Source organism: Zootoca vivipara, chromosome 1, assembly GCF_963506605.1.
Source record: "Zootoca vivipara chromosome 1, rZooViv1.1, whole genome shotgun sequence".
Classification (NCBI taxonomy): Eukaryota; Metazoa; Chordata; class Lepidosauria; order Squamata; family Lacertidae; genus Zootoca; species Zootoca vivipara.
Window position 1 is genome coordinate 3,264,628 of NC_083276.1, and position 20,049 is coordinate 3,284,676.

At 46.9% G+C, this 20,049-nt stretch overlaps 2 protein-coding genes across 4 annotated transcripts in view; one reads left to right on the forward strand and one right to left on the reverse strand.

Moving 5' to 3' along the window:
* Positions 1-17,556, reverse strand: part of MAP4K5 (mitogen-activated protein kinase kinase kinase kinase 5) — a 110,688-nt gene extending 93,132 nt beyond the window's left edge. Inside the window, exon 1 of the mRNA XM_060270433.1 lies at positions 17,538-17,556. The gene's annotated coding sequence lies outside the window, so the exon portion shown is untranslated. The remainder of the gene's footprint in view (positions 1-17,537) is intronic.
* ATL1 (atlastin GTPase 1) overlaps positions 1-20,049 on the forward strand; it is a 35,157-nt gene that overhangs the window by 4,604 nt on the left and 10,504 nt on the right. For 2 of the 3 annotated variants that reach the window (XM_060270525.1, XM_060270563.1), the window contains exons 2-10: positions 4,855-5,102; positions 8,078-8,212; positions 9,240-9,344; positions 10,754-10,804; positions 13,369-13,425; positions 15,509-15,601; positions 16,713-16,851; positions 18,900-19,027; positions 19,552-19,608. In XM_060270525.1, the coding sequence (XP_060126508.1) occupies positions 4,855-5,102; positions 8,078-8,212; positions 9,240-9,344; positions 10,754-10,804; positions 13,369-13,425; positions 15,509-15,601; positions 16,713-16,851; positions 18,900-19,027; positions 19,552-19,608 (1,013 nt within the window). Of the gene's footprint in view, positions 1-1,374; positions 3,843-4,854; positions 5,103-8,077; positions 8,213-9,239; positions 9,345-10,753; positions 10,805-13,368; positions 13,426-15,508; positions 15,602-16,712; positions 16,852-18,899; positions 19,028-19,551; positions 19,609-20,049 lie in introns of those variants that run through there. The other variant, XM_060270595.1, reaches the window with a different exon arrangement.

Here is a 20,049-nt window from a genome sequence, read left to right on the forward strand (position 1 = left end):
TTTTTCCTTTAAATATTGCAGATAAGTAGAGCAAACTCTGCTTGAACTCAAAATAGTTCAAGGTAGTTTGTAGGTATCTTAACGTATAATAAAAAAAAGGTAAGGCTTGGATGGCCTTAAAAGAGGATTAGACAGATTCGAGGGGCATAAGACTACCGTACCCCAGGGCTACTACTCACAGTAGCTGTGTGAGAAGAGGATGTTGGACTAGATTTGCCATTGGCCTGATCCAGAATACTCTTCTTGGGCATAACATCAGGAAGAACATCAGTGAGAGCTGTTCAACAGTGGAACAGTCTCACTCGGAAAGTGTTGAGCTCTTTTTCATTGGAGGAATCAGTAACAGGTCCATGGACAACTCGTAGTTGTAATCTTTTTTTATTTCAGTTATTAGAGGTTGGCAGCAATTGGTCATTGGGGGGCAAGTCCAAAAGATAGGAATTATATCATATTTGATGTATTTTTAATCTTTTGTTGGAAGCCGCCCAGAGTGGTTGGGGGAAACCCAGCCAGATGAAATAATAAATAAATAAATTATTATTATTATTATTATTATTATTATTATTATTATTATTATTATTATTATTTGCCTGTTGTCTTTGTCCATGGAGTTTTCTTGGCAGGGATACTGGAGTGGCTTGCCAGTTCCTTCTCCAGGTGGATCACATTTAGTATAAACTCTCGGCTATGACCTGTCCATCTTGGGTGGCCCTGCATGGCATAGCTCATAGCTTCTCTGAGTTATTCAAGCCCCTTCACCACGACAAGGCATTGATCCATGAAGGATCAATCCATGAAGGATTAAAAAGCAGAGACATCACCTTGCCGACAAAGGTCCGTATAGTTAAAGCTATGGTTGTCCCAGTAGTGATGTATGGAAGTGAGAGCTGGACCATAAAGAAGGCTGATCGCCGAAGAATTGATGCTTTTGAATTATGGTGCTGGCGGAGACTCTTGAGAGTCCCATGGACTGCAAGAAGATCAAACCTATTCATTCTGAAGGAAATCAGTCATGAGTGCTCACTGGAAGGACAGATCCTGAAGCTGAGGCTCCAATACTTTGGCCACCTCATGAGAAGACTCCCTGGAAAAGACCCTGATGTTGGAAAAGATGGAGGGCACAAGGAGAAGGGGACGACAGATGATGAGATGGTTGGACAGTGTTCTTGAAGCTACGAACATGAGTTTGACCAAACTGCGGGAGGCAGTGGAAGACAGGAGTGCCTGGCATGCTATGGTTCATGGGGTCACGAAGAGTTGGACATGATTAAACGACTAAACAACAAATTATTATTATTATTATTATTATTATTATCATCATCATTATTATTATTATTATCATCATTATTATCATCTATCTGAGATACGAGATGGAATTCAACATCATCTATTGCAAATGTTTAGCTATCCAAATTGCTGTCAAAGGGAAGATGGAACTAGCTTGTTTTCTCCTGGTCCAGAGGGCAAGACATGAACCAATGGATTCAAATTACAAGAAAAGAGAATCTTACCAAACGTTAGGAAAAACTTTCTGATAGCAAAAGCTGTTCGATAGTGGAATGGACTCCTTCGGAAGATGGGGGGCTCTCCTTCCTTGGAGGTTTATAAGCAGAGGTTGGATGGCTATCTGTGAGGGATTTTTAATTAATTAATTTATTTTTATTTTTTATTTTATTTATTTTTAACCTATCCATTCTTAAGGAAATCAGCCCTGAGTGCTCACTGGAAGGACAGATCCTGAAGCAGAGGCTCCAATACTTTGGCCACCTCATGAGAAGAGAAGACTCCCTGGAAAAGACCCTGATGTTGGGAAAGATTGAGGGCACTAGGAGACGGGGACGACAGAGGACGAGATGGTTGGACAGTGTTCTCGAAGCTACGAACATGAGTTTGACCAAACTGCGGGAGGCAGTGGAAGACAGGAGTGCCTGGCGTGCTATGGTCCATGGGGTCACGAAGAGTCGGACACGACTAAACGTCTAAACAACAACAAAACTTTTAATTATTATTTTAATTTAAATTTTATTAACATATTAAACACTTACATTTACACAAAACACATACACAACACACTACCTTATTTTCATAGCATCAGACATACCTACATGACTCTATATCAGGCACCCCCTAGCTAACAGGACCAGTGGTCATGGATGATGGGAATTGTAGTCCAAAACATCTGGAGGGCCGAAGTTTGGGGATGCCTGCTCTATATAATACCTACCTATACTTTACATATCAACATACCTATACACCTATTCCACACGGACACCCACCAAGTGACTTGACTTCCAGCCGTTCTTGTTCCGCTACTTTATTTTCCCAACTAGCTTAAACACATTTCATTGTTTCTTTAATCTCTTCTTCTATCTTGACTTTACTCTCCTTTCCCTCTGATCATTTTCTGGATTCACTCAATATCTGTCAAAAATTCTACTTTTCCCACATAGATTTTGATGTGTTCCTTAAAGATAGCCTACTCCTTATTCACTTTTTGTACCATTTCTCCTCTTATCCTCCCTGTTGTTAATTCGGCAATATATCAGGGATTTTTTAGCTGTGATTCCTGCATTGCAGGGGGTTGGACGAGAAGACCCTCGGGGGTTCCTTCCAACTCTACAATTGTACGATGCCATGACATTGGTGCAATTCACTGGTACAAAAAGTGACCACAGACGCTAGCTAAGATTTCACAAAGCTAATTTTTCCTTTTGGCAGCAGCAGCGGCTAAAATGGAATGTCAGTATTCCCAGGAGACAGCTTGGATTAAACAGTATTTCCGCCTGCCCAGAAGCTGGCATCAACTGGAAATGTTTTGCCAGCTCCGTTGCCTCTTGGCCTAACTTACCTCTCAGGGTTGTTGTGGAGATCAAATGAGGAGAGGGAGAGCCATGCAGATTCCTGCATTGCAGGGGGTTGGACTAGATGGCCCTTGGGGGGCCCTTCCAACTCTGTGACTCTACGTGTGCCACTTGGAGCTCCTTGGAGAAAATGGTGGGGTATAAATGGAATGAATGAAAGATTCCCAGCTATTGTGGTCGAGGTTTCTGTTCAGCTTTGTGGTGAATTGCACATGTGATAAATAAAGGTTTGGTGTGGTGTTGTTGTTGTTTTAATTATTTAAGGAAAACTTCCCTGATGACTTTTTAAACCAAACAGCCCAATGGGCGATATAATTGCAGAGGTGACATTCCATAAGATGTTGCCAAAGCAAAGGAGGCCGAGATTGGCTTGAAAGCACATCTTGGGTTGTGCGATGGACCAAGTTCCTTTATTTCCAGGCAAATGAGAATCAGCTGGGGCCAGAAATAGCTTTCTTGGAAGTCAGTTTCTGTGCTGGCTCATGCTAGGGCGGGGGCTGATTTCTTGCAGTGCAAAAGCAGCTTTAAAATGCTGCCAAATTCACCGATAATTGACAGTGAGTTTGCAACCGGATTGAATGGCAATGTTGGAGGGGCCCATAGCTCAGTAAAAGAGTGTGTACTTTGCATACAGAATAGCCAGGGCTCAGTCTTTGGCCTCTCCTTAAAAGAAGGTTCAGGAAACAGCTGGTGCAAAAGACCTTCTTTGTCCGAGATCCCAGAGAGCCACTTCTGGTCCAGGACTACCTGGGCTAGATGGTTTCTAAAGGTAAAGGTAAAGAATCCCTGGACAGTTAAGTCCAGTCAAAGGCGACTATAGTTGCGGCACTCATCTCGCTTTCAGGCCGAGGGAGCCGGTGTTAGTCCACAGACAGCTTTCTGGGTCATGTGGCCAGCAGGACTAAACTGCTTCTGGTGCAACAGAACACTGCGATGGAAACCAGAGCGCACGGAAACACCATTTACCTTCCTGCCACAGCGGTACCTATTTATCTACTTGCACTTGACATGCTTTCAAATTGCTAGGTTGGCAGGAGCTGGGACCAAGCAACGAGAGCTCACCCCGTCGCGGGGATTCGAACCACCAACCTTCTGATCAGCAAGCCCAAGAGGCTCAGTGGTTTAGACCACAGCGCCACCCGTGCCCCTAGGTGGTTTCTATAAGGCAAACTTAGTTGGTCTCTAAGGTGCTACTGGGGAATTTTAAATAATTATATATTTATATTTCGACTGCGTCAGACCAACACGGCTACCTACCTGACTCTAGAACCTTCCCCCAGGTGTTCTGGGCTACGAATCCCAACAAAAGAGAGTCAGGTTAAACATCAGGAAGAACTTTCTGACAGTAAGAGCTGTTAGACAGTGGAACAGACTCCCATGAGAGGTGGTGGACTCTCTTTCCTTGCAGCTTTCTAAGTAGAGGCTGGATGGCCATCTGTCAAGGATGATCTAGTTGAGATTCCTGCATTGTGTCAAAGCAATCGGACACTGTGCTTGCCTCTTCTAGGCCTGGGGAGGGGAGCTTGTCTCAGCAGGAGGGAATGACACCCTTGCCTCTTCACCAGCCTGACTCACCTCTGCTTCTTGGCCTCTCCTGCTTCAGCTTCGTCCTCTGATTCCAGACTTCTGTCTGCCACAGACTCTCCCAGCTCACTAAGGCCTGTTACCTTTCCCCAGTCTTTTCCCTCTTCTTCCTCCGACCACTCATTGTCCCACCACCTCTCCCTGGGCTCCGAATCTCCTTCCCTTGGGGGTTCCCCAGCTGGTTCTTCCCACCATTCACCTGCGTCCAACCAGTCGATGACAATTGCAGGGGGTTGGACTAGATGGCTCTTGGAGGTCCCTCCCAACTCTACGATTCTTTGATTCCTGGCCATTGGGCATAATTGCTGGGGCTGATGGGAGCTGGAGGGCGGCGGGTTGAAGGGGGCTGATGCAGCTCTACCCTCTGTTGCCGGGACCTGACCCTGGGGGCTGCTCTCTCCCAACCCAGGCGGGTTCTCTGAAAAGAATTACGAGTGGAGCTCGGAGGAGGAGGAGTCCGAGGGAAAGGCCCGCCCGGTGCAGGTGCTCATCGTGAAGGATGACCACTCCTTTGAGCTGGATGAAGAGGCCCTCAACCGCATCTTGCTTTCGGAAGCCGTCCGAGACCGCGAGGTGGTGGCCGTCTCCGTGGCGGGGGCTTTCCGCAAGGGCAAGTCGTTTCTGATGGACTTCATGCTGAGATACATGTACAACATGGTAGGTGGTCCCACATAGCCTCCTTCAGCATCTTCAGGGCCTCCCCACAAGGGCAGGACCAGATCAGCTTTTGGGATCTGTCCATTGCCCTTGCGATAGGCGAGGTTGGGCAGATGTTCTGTACTTATTTGCTCATAAGCCTACTTTCAGCAGAAAAAAGGCCCCAAGGCAGCACACAAACAATGCAAATTTGTATCAGTCTGGAGGGCCTTTTCTGCGGTGGCTCCCTGCTTGTGGAATGCTCTCTCCAGAGAGGCTTGCCTGGCACCTTCACTACACAGCTTTAGGCACCAGGTGAAAACGTTCCTCTTTCACCAGACCATTGGCCTTGACCTTTAACGTGTTAACGTAAATTCTGTGTTAACATAAATTCTTGATTTTATTTATGTATGTATGTGGGCTTTTGTTTGTTAGGGTGTGGCATGTGTTTGTTTGTAAGCCACTTTGAGTCAGACTGGCAAGGAAAAGCGGCTAATAAATAAAATGAAATGAAAAATGCAAATAGAAATAAACCTATGCAAAGGTTTGATGGATGCCATGGATGCCTTAGCTGACATTCCTGCATTGCAGGAGGTTGGACTAGATGACCCTTGGGATCCCTTCTAACTACGATTCTGTGCTGCTATGAAATAAATTTAATAAGTAATAATAATATTTTGGTGGGGGGTCGGTTTGTTTTGTTAGGCTTTGAATTTTGAATTTCTTTTATACTGTAAACTACCCGGCGATCTTTGGACGAAGGGTGGCATATAAATTTAATAAATACTAAAGTAAGAACAATAACAACAATACCATAAAAAGAATGCTAAATCTGAACATTTCAGAAGCAATAAAATGCATTTGTTTTCCTGCCAAAAAGACGGCAGATTACTATTCCACATAAAAAATTTTAAGAGAGAGCAAGGATAAGTACCAAAACAACAAATTTTCCTTTTAAGGGTGGGGATGGGGAGGGTGGTGAACTGGCTTGCTCCTGATGGTTCTCACAGGCTTTCTCCTGCTGGGGGTATGTGTGTGTGTGTGTGTGTGTGTGTGTGTGTGTGTGTGAAGGGTGAGCTGTGATTTGGGTGTTAAGCAGGGAAGGTGCTGTAAGGAGCAATGCCTGGCTCTCTTCTTTGGGCTAGGGGGAGTGGGCTAGGGGGCGTGGGCTCCTTGTCCCAGAACTCACCTAAATGTCTGGCCAGTCCTAATGTCGAGGGGGGTCTGTCTAGCGTTCAGAATGCAACACAGCGGGCTGTTCTGACAGCTCCGGGGACGCCCCAGACATTTGGCACGCTAAGCAGACACGTTGCAAGATCTTCTGGCAGTTCCCTCGCTACGAGAAGCCAAGTTACAGGGAACCAGGCAGAGGGCCTTCTCGGTAGTGGCACCCACCCTGTGGAATGCCCTCCTACCAGAGGTCAAAGAGAACAACAATTACCAGACCTTTAGAAGGCATCTCAAGGCAGCCCTGTTTAGGGAAGCTTTTAATGTTTGATTTCTGTATTTTAATGTTTTGTTGGAAGCCGCCCAGAGTGGCTGGGGGAAACCAGCCAGATGGGCGGGGTATAAATAATAATATATTATTATTATTATTATTATTTATTATTATTGAGAGCTATTGATCTGCGTTTAGCCCCAGCTTCCCAGCCACAATAGCAGAAAGTAGTGTGTGTTTTTATTGTTATTGATTTATTGATTTCCTTTACCCATCAATATCCACATGGCATCCCGGAACAATTTACGGTGCAATAAAAGCGTGCTCAGAACAATTGTGCGCTTGGAGAGAGGCTGCTGGAACATTTGCATCTATTTAAGCCATTATATGTATCTATAAAAACAATTTAAAGCAACAAGAACAGCGACACACGTATAAAAAGCCATTCAAATGCAATAGAGACGCCAGGTGGGATCTTTTCACCATAAGGTCCCAGGACATGTTAAAGGTAAAGGTAAAGGGACCCCTGACCATTAGGTCCAGTCGTGACCGACTCTGGGGTTGCGGCGCTCATCTCGCATTATTGGCCAAGGGAGCCGGCGTACAGCTTCCAGGTCATGTGGCCAGCATGACAAAGCCGCTTCTGGCAAACCAGAGTAGCACATGGAAACGCCGTTTACCTTCCCACCGGAGTGGTACCTATTTATCTACTTGCACTTTGACGTGCTTTTGAACTGCTAGGTTGGCAGGAGCTGGGACCGAGCAACGGGAGCTCACCCCGTCACAGGGATTTGAACCACCGACCTTATGACCGGCAAGGTCTAGGCTCTGTGGTTTATCCCACAGCGCCACCTGTGTCCCAGGACATGTTACAGCACTATAAAGATGCAATATTAAAATCCAATTAAAAGAATACGGTGGATCTGGTATGCTTCCTGTTATTCCCATTATTTTTAGCCTGGGCCACTTTTCCACTGGAAAAGCCTCCGAAGTAAGCCCTGCGGATTGTAGTCGACACAGCACTAAGGAAGGCATTCCCTCAGAGCAAGGATTTCTCCTTGAGCAGCGGGACATTCTCCCCAGTGCATGGGCGTACCCAGCATGGGGCAGGGGGGCAGCTGCCCCCCTAGAAGCAGGGCAGCTGGAGAGGACAGGCAGGGACGCTGCCTGCTGTGCTCCGCCGCAGCCTGCTTGGCTGAAGCGAAACGGCAGCAGCGGACCTGGGGTTGGTTCATGGGGAGGAGAGATCCCATTGCACTAACACTAATCCTTTTCCTAGTGCAAATATTTCATGGAATGACGCCCCGTATGATGACACACACCCTGCAATCCCTTTCCCCCACCCCTTCATGCAGGCTGGCATATCTAGTGACCCACCCACCCTGGGCCAAAGTGACTCTCCAGCCATGCTTTGTGGCCTGTGCCAGGTTCTTGACAGGGAGCAAAAATGGGAGATTGGTTTAGCCTCCAGGTGGGATACTAATCTCGGCCTGATTTGGCCCGCCAGTTGCGGTAACTAACAGAATCAACTACCGTTTGCCATCTCTCCACCTTGCAGGAGATGGCCGACTGGGTTGGTGACTACAATGAGCCTCTGACGGGCTTTTCCTGGAGAGGCGGGTCGGAGCGGGAGACGACAGGCATCCAGATCTGGAGCGAAGTCTTCCTTGTGGACAAGCCCGACGGGAACAAGGTAGGCAGTTCCTTGGCGCTATTCATGGCTATTGTCGGGCAGTTCTTTCGGCTGATCTGATTGGTCTACCTCAGTGGTTCCTAAAGTGGGTGGTACCACCTCTTGTGGAGGAATTAAATTGCAAATTGTGGGGGAATTAAAGTATATCTATCCCCCTGGACCCGCATGTGTGGCTGGGTGCCTGGATTCAAAATGCAAGGCTAGCATACAGAGACCCCCCCCCCCAAATAGCAGAGTATTAAACTAATAAGTTAAGCAGTAGTATAGCACTGGGAACATAGATTGTTAAATCTTTTTATCCTGCCAGCTGAACACAGCAGCTGACCTCTTTCTACCCCTCTTGCAATGTGCACACACTATTAAGTAAGTTTAAATGTTTTACTTACAGATTCAAGGTCTCAGTCGTGCATTGTTCCTTGCAGCAGCAAGGAAAGCACAGGCAAAATACTTTGGGGCAGAAAATGCTGAATATAGTTCCAAACATGTGCTATAAGCTTGGGAGCAAGCTTACAAACGTCCTTCTTCATTACATGCTGCAGAGAGAGAGAGAGAGGGAGGAAGTAGAAAGAAACTTCGCTTCCTCTCTAGAGGAGTAAGGGCATGACCTAACTTGAGTCTATCTAGCAATACAACTCTGTGGTCCTTAACCCCTTCATGCACTAACTCGCAGTCGTGCATAGTTAAGTTTGACTGCACTCTCCCATGCAAATGACTCAGACTTTGGAAAGCTGATATCACTGGACCAAGTTCATCCATTTTGTTTAATCGATTAAACCACATAGTTTTGGATTTTGAAGAAATGTGCAATTAATTGTTATTGGTTTGGGTTTTATTGTGTTATTATCTTCCTTAGTGGGTCATGCAAACTGATGTTCTGTATAATGCTTTTCATAGGGTAGGGTGGCGGGGGGCAGTGGGGATGAGATCATGCAAACAAAGAGGCAGTGGCCTGAAAGAGTTTGGGAACCATTGCTCTAAATAAGTAAAGGACAATCCTGGTAACCTTCCCCCCCCCCAATCTCTGCAGGTGGCTGTACTGCTGATGGACACTCAGGGGACCTTTGACAGCCAGTCAACCCTGCGAGATTCAGCCACCGTCTTTGCTCTTAGTACCATGATCAGTTCCATCCAGGTAACTGTGATGATGGGGGGGGGGTTGTGTGTGAAGACGGCATGAGCAGAGGATGGGCAATGCTCTGTGTTCGACCAGCTGACCTTGGTGTAGGCAGGATGCAAACAGCTGCCAGCCTCCCTAAGCCCCAGCAAAGGGATGTAAGGGGGTCGTGATTTCCGCCCCATCCTGTGTTTCTTGCAACCAGCGCTGTTTCTGCTCGGCTGCAGTTTGGTTTCTGCTAAAACCTGCCTGTTTGGTCTCACAATCCACTGTGGCCGGAATGAATGTCATTAATTATGCAATCACATCATTAACTCCAGCGCATTTCAGTGGAAGGGATGTGCCCAAAAGAATGCAGAAAATAACGAAACTCTTTACGTAATGTTTGCGGACTTAAACCATGCTGGCGAGTACCGCTCCTATTTCCCTTCCTGATTTCCCTTCCCGACCTTTGGTGAATTCGTGAATTGTAACAGTTTCCGCTCCTCTTCCCGTTTCCAACAGAGTTCTTCAACGTCACTAGACCTGGCTGGTTAGCATAATTGATGGCACACTTGATTGTCTAGTAAACTGATTTCTTGGGGAAAGTCTGTAGATCAGTGGGTAGAGCTGAGTTGGGGGTGCCTCTCCCCACCCCTTCTGAAAAATTGCTGGTTCTGGGGAAATAGGCACAAGACTGCCTGCAGACTGTCTAGCCAGAGTGGTGCATGCTCTAGTTATCTCCCGCTTGGACTACTGCAATGCGCTCTATGTGGGGCTACCTTTGAAGGTGACTCGGAAACTACAACTAATCCAGAATGCGGCAGGTAGACTGCTGATTGGGAGCGGCCGCCGAGACCACATAACACCGGTCTTGAAAGATCTAACATTGGCTCCCAGTACGTTTCCGAGCACAATTCAAAGTGTTGGTGCTGACCTTTAAAGCCCTAAATGGCCTCAGTCCAGTATACCTGAAGGAGCGTCTCCACCTCCATCATTCAGCCCGGACACTGAGGTCCAGCACCGAGGGCCTTCTGGCGGTTCCCTCGTTGCGAGAAGCCAAGTTGCAGGGAACTAGGCAGAGGGCCTTCTCGGTGGTGGCGCCTGCCCTGTGGAACGCCCTCCCAACAGATGTCAAAGAGGAAAACAACAACAGACTTTTAGAAGACATCTGAAGGCAGCCCTGTTCAGGGAGGCTTTTAGTGCTTAATAGATTACTGTGTTTTATTCTTTTGTTGGAAGCCGCCCAGAGTGGCTGGGGAGACCCGGCCAGATGGGCGGGGTATAAATAATAAATTATTATTATTATTATTATTATTATTATTAATCATATGCAGGGGGGAGACACCCACCCACTCGCCATAGTGGGGTGGAATTCTGGCAACGAAAGAGAAGCCAGGGTTCTTTCCAGTCATTTTTACATGCTTGTGGGGTTGTTTTGCACCCAGGTGTACAATTTGTCCCAGAATGTTCAAGAAGACGACCTCCAGCACTTGCAGGTAATATCACTCTCTTCTCTGTTTCTCTTTCTGTTTCTCTCTCTGTTTCTCTCTCTGTTTCTCTCTGTGTTTCTCTCTCTGTTTCTCTCTCTCCCCCCCCCCCATTTATGCTGTTTGGGTTTAGGCAGAAGTAGCACAGAATGGACACTGAATGAACCTCACTGGCAATCTCTCTCATTTGTCTGTAGGAAAAGAGGTTTTTGGTCCTTGACTTGTTTCCAAGCTCCTTTAAAATAATGCTCAAATTGGTTTTATGCCACCACTGCTGTGTTTTACTGGTTCTGCTCTTTTAAATGTGTTTTATACATTGTTTTGATATGCTTCTTCTATTGTTTGTAGTAGTTCATTCCATCCATAATGCTGTATTATGTTTATAATATTCGGTTGGGAGCCACCCAGAGTGCCTGGGGAAACCCAGCCAGATAGGCGGGGTATAAATAAATTATTATTATTATTATTATTATTATTATTATTATTATTATTATTATTATTATTATTTCCACTTTCTCCATGCCATGTATGATTTCAGAAACCTCTATAATAAGATGTCACAAGACTCCTTGTTTTTACAGATTAAAAAGGTAAAGGTAAGGTAAACAGCATTTCCGTGTGCTCTGGTTTCCGTCACGGTTTTCCGTTGCGCCAGAAGCGGTTTAGTCCTGCTGGCCACATGACCCGGAAAGCTGTCTGTGGACAAACGCCGGCTCCCTCAGCATGAAAGCGAGATGAGCGCCACAACCCCAGAGTCACCTTTGACTGGACTTAACCTTCCAGGGGTCCTTTACCTTTATCTTTACCTTTACAGATTAAAATATACTGTTCAAAAGAGGGTGGGTGTTCTTCCAGTGACGCAGCTTGTTATCTGGTGATTGGTCATACTTGGAGTAGATGGACCTTCTGAAATAAATGGGCCTCAGTTACATATCCGTTTGATTGCCGTGGGTCTGCTCTTGAGTATGACTTACTTTGAATATCACCAGCTGAACTTACAATGATGAGAAGAATGTTTGACTCCGTCCAACCTTGGAAACAAATGTTCCAGTGCAAAGGGCAGGATAGAATGAAGTTGCGTGCATGTAGAACAGCGTTTCTCAACCGGTGTTCCGCGGCACAGTAGTGTGCCGCGAGACACCGGCTGGTGTGCCGCGACATGTGGCGAGGAAAAGGGCGCTTTGCATTGCTGACGGACTTCCGGCGAGGCAAGATGGCGCGCGGCACAGCAGCGCGAAGCTCCTGAGAGCGACCAGCGTGCCCGTGCCGCCAGCCTAGCCTCCGGACCGCCGGAACCGCCGCCGCCGGTACGCGGGTGCCAAGTGAGCCCGGCGGATCAACCGGGGAGCCGCTGGAGCCCCCCCCCCGCGACCCCACCGGAGCGACACTGAAAGCGCCCGGCTGGAGGATCGACGGACGCCTGGGCTCCGTGGCAGCCGCGTGGGCGTCGGAATCGCCCGGCGGATCAAGCGGGGAGCCGCTAAAGCCCCCCAGCGAGCCCACCTGCGGCCGGGAAGAGCTCTGAAGCCCGGGACCTCCCACCACGCAACGGCCCTGCCTCGTCGCCCCAGCCGTCGCCACCCCAGCCGCCCCAGGAGAAGAGGAAAAGGAGGGAGGCCCCCCCCAGGTGAGGGAAAAAGGGAAAGATAGGGAGGAGCAGGCCCCTCGCCACCCCCCAACCCAGGTGAGAGCGCCTGGTGGGTCCGCCTGGCTACCACGCAGCAGTTCTTCAGTGGCATGCTTTACGTCTCCCCTCCAAACTAAACTAAATATAGGGCGGTACAGAGTTGGTGTGCCGCGGGATTTTTTTTTCATAGAACAAGTGTGCCGTGGCCCAAAAAAGGTTGAGAAACACTGGTGTAGAACAAGGTCCGGTGGCGCAACTGGACTTCCCTTCTGCCTGCCTCCTGCACGCCTCTTAAATCTGCCCTGGGGCAAGCCGCATGGCGTGAGCAGACCTCATCCCCTCACGCTTTCCCCACTTTGTGCTATGTTGAATTCTACCCCCTTTCAACACAGCCCTTTCTCTGTGACCCATTTATCTCACTCAAATTTATATATATATATACTTTTCAAATTTATACATTTCATTAGTTTTACAATCAATTTAACATTTCAAAATTTGACTTCCTTCTCCTTCTTTCTATGGTTCCTTAATTTTTTAATATCTTCTGCATATCCAAGTTCATTTACTTGCTCATTTAATTACCTACTGTAAATACATACTCTTATAAAACTGCAGGTTATTACAATAACCCTGTTAACGTTTTCGTCTGTTTACAATTTATCTGTAAATATTCAATAAATCATTTCTAGTCTTTTATGAAGAGTTTGTTATGTTGATTTCTTATTCTTCCGGTAAGTTTCGCCATTTCTGCATATTCTATAAGTCCTTGTATCCATTCTTCCTTTACTGGGACTTCTGCTTCTTTCCATTTGGGGGGAAAGTAACATTCTTGCAGCTGTAGTAGCATACATAAATAAATTTCTATACGATTTAGGTAGTTCTGTCCCTATAATTCCCAAAAGAAAAGCTCAATTTTTTTTTTACCCCGGTCTGCTTCTTGTTTCAGCTCTTCACAGAATATGGGAGGCTGGCCATGGAGGAGACATTCCTGAAGCCCTTTCAGGTAAGGGGGGGGTGGAGGGAGCACCCCACTCCATCTGTGTTGCTGGGTGGCAGATGATCTAAAAGCCAGGCTCCAGCTCCCATCACCCCCAGCTTGTGTGGCTGATTGCCAGGGAGTATGGGAGCTGTAGCCCGAAACCTCTGGAGGGCCACAGGTTGGAGGAGACATTGATGGTGCAGTGGGCAGTACCTGTGGGAATGTTCAGGGAAGCAGGGAAGGATATATTGTTTATTAATATCCTTCCTAACTTGCGCTAGCAAGTTCCTTTACTTGGCAGAATTTACTTTCCCTTTAAAATGCACAGCAGATGGCTGGTTGCAGGCTTGTTTAAGCATCTCAGTATTAGATTCCTGGCAAGTTCCCTCTTATCCCGCTTAAAAGAATAAAGATGCCACAATCTTATTCATAAGTAACAAGAAGAAAGTTTATAATAATTATAATAATAATAATAATTATTATTATTTATTTTTACCCCATCCATCTGGCTGGGTTTCCCCAGCCACTCTGGGCGGCTTCCAACAGAAAAATGAAATAAAATAATCTATTAAACATTAAAAGCCTCCCTAAACACGGAGTTTACTCACAAATCATCATTTCACAGTTGGATCCCTGAAGGCAGACTTAGTTACAAAGTATATACATGTGGATCTATCCCATATGGGGATAATCCCAGTGTCCTCTGTTGGCTGGAAGTCAACAGAGCATTTCTAGCTAAAAAGCTGCTCCAACGACAGAGGAAGTCAAAGAGAGAGAGGGTGTTGCATGCCTTGTCCTTTTGTATTACCTGGACAGGTAAGGTCACACCCACCTCTAGTCACATGCAAAAGGAAGTATGTCCCAGCCCAGGAGGAAACAGGAAGTTTTTGACTGACTGGACCAAACATTCCCCTGCATGTCCACTCTAGGAAAACTAGGAATGTTGTACTTGACTGCTACTTAGGTCTCACATCCCACAGTATCTGTGTATTCTCAGCTCTGTTCTCCAGAATGACTGGAGAGGGGTGTCTCTGTATTGTTATAAATTTGGAGGGGGGGAGTCAATCTGGATGATGTCCTGAGTCCCTTCCAGCTCTTGGGATCCTGTATCTGTGGGGGTAGAAGGTATGAAAACAAGCTTCCCAACCAGTTCCGTTGTCTCGGCAAGAACTTTAGGTCATAGAATCATAGAATTGTCAAGTTTGAAGGGGCCCTGCGAGTTGTCCAGTCCAGCCACAATTAGCACAACCAAATAAGTTGCTCTGTGCCATAGAACAAATGGTTAGGTCTTCCCTCCATCCCCCTTGACCTAGCCAGGAGAACGACGAGAGAGAGAGAGAGAGAGAGAGAGAGAGAGAGAGAGAGAGAGAGAGAGCTGAGCTGAGCTGAGCTGAAACAGGCTGGAAGCTGGAGACACAGAGACCTGCTTGCTCTGTGCTGGATCCAAAGCTAATAGAGAAGCAAGATCTGCTGGGGTGTTGATGCTGGGAGCCCCTCCATCTTATGCTCGAGTTGTATACCTGTGTAAATAAAACCATACAGGTGAAACTCGGAAAATTAGAATATCGTTGAAAAGTGCATTTATTTCAATAATAAATGCAACTTATTATTTTTTCTTTTAATTTTTACAAATGCTTTCTTTTGGAAATTCCACAGTAATGAAACAAATAGTTACAACAATACAGAAATAAACATCGCTATTACATTCCATTAATTACATTCCATTTATAATTGAACCACCAAACAAAAAAAAATTACAATTACAACAAATAAAGGCTTGACATATCTTGCTTTGCATGTCATGCCTCTATCTCATATACCGGTTTCACCTTTTAAGTTGCGTTACTGAAATAAATGCACTTTTTGACGATATTCTCATTTTCCGAGTTTCACCTGTATATCCAAAAGACAGCGCGGTCTCCGCTGACCCTCATTCCAAGGAAACCAAACCTGGCTAAGCACATGGAAACCCCCCCCCCAAGAGTCTTTCAGCGTTCAGAGATTGGGGTGGCGTATTAAGTGTTTTGTTGGGGACAGAGCTTGGCTGTGTAATTGGGGTGACTTATTTCACTTTGCACACGAGTCATTCTCTTTGTCCCTTTTGCAGTCTCTCATATTCCTTGTTCGCGACTGGAGCTTTCCCTACGAGTTTTCCTACGGGGCAGATGGTGGAGCCAGGTTTTTGGAAAAGCGCCTCAAGGTTGGTCTTAATTCAGCCACTTTGGAGAAGGAGGTGGCAGCATTTTCTTGTGCCTTTAGACCGGGGTGGGGTGGGGTGGGGTGGGGGGATGGGGAACCTTTCTATTTGGCCTGAGGCCGTTTTGGCAGAGCTCCCTCCCAAAGGAGCAAGGCTGTCAACTGTGGAACGGACTTCCTCTGGAGGTGGTGGGCTCTTCTGCACCAGAGGTTTTTAACAGAGGCTGGATGGCCACCGGCCAGGACTTCTTTAGCTGTGATTCCTGCTTGCAGGTGGCCCTTGGGGGTCCTTTTCTGACTCTACGATTCTATGACTTCCCAAGCCATTTGTTGTTGTTGTTTAGTCGTTTAGTCGTGTCTGACTCTTCGTGACCCCATGGACCAGAGCACGCCAGGCACTCCTGTCTTGCACTGCCTCCCGCAGTTTGGTCAGACTCATGTTCGTAGCTTCGAGAACACTGTCCAACCATCTCGCCCTCTGTCGTCCCCTTCTCCTTGTGCCCTCCATCTTTTTCTCTTCTCATGAGGTGGCCAAAGTATTGGAGCCTCAGCTTCAGGATCTGTCCTTCCAGTGAGCACTTAGGACTGATTTCCTTCAGAATGGATAGGTTTGATCTTCTTGCAGTCCATGGGACTCTCAAGAGTCTCCTCCAGCATTATAATTCAAAAGCATCAATTCTTTGGCGATCAGCCTTCTTTATGGTCCAGCTCTCACTTCCATACATCACTACTGGGAAAACCATAGCTTTAACTATACGGACCTTTGTAGGCAAGGTGATGTCTCTGCTTTTTAAGATGCTGTCTAGGTTTGTCATTGCTTTTCTCCCAAGAAGCAGGCGTCTTTTAATTTCGTGACTGCTGTCACCATCTGCAGTGATCAAGGAGCCCAAGAAAGTAAAATCTCTCACTGCCTCCATTTCTTCTATTTGCCAGGAGGTGATGGGACCAGTGGCCATGATCTTGGTTTTTTTTTTTTATGTTGAGCTTCAGACCGTATTTTGCGCTCTCCTCTTTCACCCTCATTAAAAGGTTATTTAATTCCTCCTCACTTTCTGCCATCAAGCCATTGGTCCCCCTCAATAGCCTCGCTAATCCGCCCACTCGATTCTTCTCAGGTCTCGGGAAACCAGCACGAAGAGCTGCAGAATGTCCGGAAACACATCCATTCCTGCTTCACCAACATCTCCTGCTTCCTCTTACCTCACCCGGGCTTGAAAGTGGCCACCAACCCAAACTTTGACGGGAAACTCAAAGGTGGGTTCGTTTCCAGGTTTAATTTCTCTGATCGCCTCCTTTCTGCCTGGTCTCTCTCTCCCTCCCTCTCTCTCTCTCTCTCTCTCTCTCTCTCTCTCTCTCTCTCTCTCTCTCTCTCTCTCTCTCACACACACACACACACACACACCCCAGATATGGGTCCCTTGCACTTTGACTCCTGGCGGCTCTTGCAAACTCCTCTCTTCCCATCAGGGCGCCTGCAAGCTTATGCTCTAAGCTGGCCTTCCCCAACCTTGCGCCCCCAGGTGTTTTGGGCTACAAGGTGATGAGGCTCCGACCTGCTGGCCTGATCCATTTCCTCATCCGTGTTTTGTTTTATTCAAATGTATGGTATTTGTATCCCACGCTTCACTGTAAGATCCCAAGGTGCATCTGAAACACAATCAAAGCAACAGTTCCAGAACAGATGAGAAAAGTTAAAACATAATAAAAACCCAATCCTACCGTTTTTAGCAGCAACCAGCCTCTCATCTACCGTATGGTAGTTCTCTGCCTGGTGCTGAAATGACGAAAGCATCAAAGCCAGACATGCGCCTGCCACTTGCTATTATTATTATTATTAATCATAAACAGATGGACAAACTAATGCATAATCTTAGAAACAATAAGAGAACCTTACATGGCACATATTCAGTGTAAAAAACAAATCACAGAGATGCACTTACATATAAGTGTAAATGCCCGGCCGGGGCAAACGTGAGACTGCTCCAGAGCTGAAGTATTGCCTTGTGCGCATCCCTGGCTGCCAGTTAGTGCAGTCCAGTGGCACGGTAATATGTGATTGTCCTCCTCCGTGAAGAACAACACACACAGGTAATAAAGAGCCATAAAGTAGATCTAAAACTACTTTATTGCGGGCTATATACAAAGTCCATTCTCTGCCAACCAGCTCAGAAACTCAGAGCTGTGCATATTGCTTCCAGTTCGTCAGAGACAGAAGTGAAAGCAAAGTACAGTACAAAAACATCACATGGTACAAAGGAGATACTACAGATATTTCCTTTCCCACGGGTAAAGTCAGACACACAATCCATACCATTCCTCACTGCTTGAGCAGTTCGGTGTACAAAAATCCCAACATAGCCAAGTTTTTAAGATGAGTCCATATAGCACAACCACAACGAGGAGTGCATCATTATATATTAAAAATAGTCATTGAATTTGTATATCACCCTTCATCCGAAGATCTCGGGGCAGTTCACAACATAGAAATACAGAATAAAAACAAAAAAGGAGGAGTACTTGCATGACTCCCCTAGTGGCTGGGGCGACCCTGTCAGATGGGTGCGGTGCAAACAATAAAATTGTTGTTGTCGCTGTTAAAATAAAAAATGGAGACTAGTCTGTCCCCGCCTTCATCAAAACTGCCTGATTTGGCTTCGCCCCAGACTACATTTCTAACTAGGTAAAGGGACCCCTGACCATTAGGTCCAGTCATGACCGACTCTGGGGTTGCGTGCTCATCTCGCATTATTGGCCGAGGGAGCCGGCGTATAGCTTCCAGGTCATGTGGCCAGCATGACAAAGCCGCTTCTGGCAAACCAGAGCAGCACATGGAAACGCCGTTTACCTTCCCACCGGAGCGGTACCTATTTATCTACTTGCACTTTGACATGCTTTCAAACTGCTAGGTTGGCAGGAGCTGGTACCAAGCAACGGGAGCTCACCCCGTCACAGGGATTCGAACCGCCGACCTTCTGATCAGCAAGCCCTAGGCTCAGTGGTTTAACCACAGCGCCACCTGGGTCCCTTATTTCTAACTAGACAATCTGATAAATCAATGTTTCCTACATTGGTGAACCATGACTTCCACATAGGAACTTTTGATGATTTCCAGGACCAGGCTATTATTGCCCATCTGGCTGTTGATAGGAACATAAGCACTAGATTTTTATAAATAGTAGGATTGACATCATTCACCAAAGGGTTTGACATCACCCGCTTGCTCGTGAGGACTGCTCTTTCCGGAATGTGCAGATCTCTATGCATTGGATCTGGGCACTGACTCGCCTTCCCCCTGCCCCCAGAAATAGACGACGACTTCATCAAGAACTTGAAGGTGCTGATCCCCTGGCTGCTCAGCCCCAAGAGCCTGGACGTCAAGGAGATCAACGGCAATCAGATCACCTGCCGAGGCCTTGTGGAATACTTCAAGGTGAGCCTCAAGAGGATGCGGGGCGGGGCTGACTCGGAAACTCCATTCTTACTGGGCCGTCTTGGGCAGGAAGCCTCCTTCCTCTTTGGCCTCACGAAGAGGACGTCCTTTGTAAAAAGCTCGAGGGCAGGGCCTTTTACTTCGTAGCACCTCTGTGTTGGGAGGTCATAACAGCAGCGGGTGGGGAACCTTCTGCTCTCCGATGGGAGTTGGACTCCAACTCCCAACAGCCCCTGCCAGCATGGCCAGTTGCCAGGGATAATGGGAGTTGTAATCTAGCACCCCTGGACCTTGGTGGCTTAGAAGAGCTTAAATGTCAAAGGTGAACATAGAAACATACAGGAAGGCACTGCAGCCAACAAGCCAGGACTGCAGTCATGTGAGCCTAGTGGTCCTCAGAAGCTGGTAGCCTTGCAGGTCAACCAGTTGGAGCTTCCTGTTTTCCTGAGTTTTTACAGACCTTTGTGGATTTTTCTGTGCATGTATAAACTCAGCCTGTCCTGTCTTGTCTGTTTTCTTCCCAGGCCTATATTAAGATCTACCAAGGAGAGGAGTTGCCTCACCCCAAATCAATGCTGCAGGTAAGTCACATGGCACTGGTTTGTTAGTCGTTTAGTCGTGTCCGACTCTTCGTGACCCCATGGACCATAGCACGCCAGGCACTCCTGTCTTGCACTGTCTCCCGCAGTTTGGTCAAACTCATGTTCGTAGCTTCGAGAACACTGTCCAACCATCTCGTCCTCTGTCGTCCCCTTCTCCTAGTAGTGCCCTCCATCTTTCCCAACATCAAGGTCTTTTCAAGGATTCTTCTCTTCTCATGAGGTGGCCAAAGTATTGGAGCCTCAGCTTCAGGATCTGTCCTTCCAGGGAGCACTCAGGGCTGATTTCCTTAAGAATGGATAGGTTTGATCTTCTTGCAGTCCATGGGACTCTCAAGAGTCTCCTCCAGCACCACAATTCAAAAGCATCAATTATTCGGCGCTCAGCCTTCTTTATGGTCCAGCTCTCACTTCCATACATCA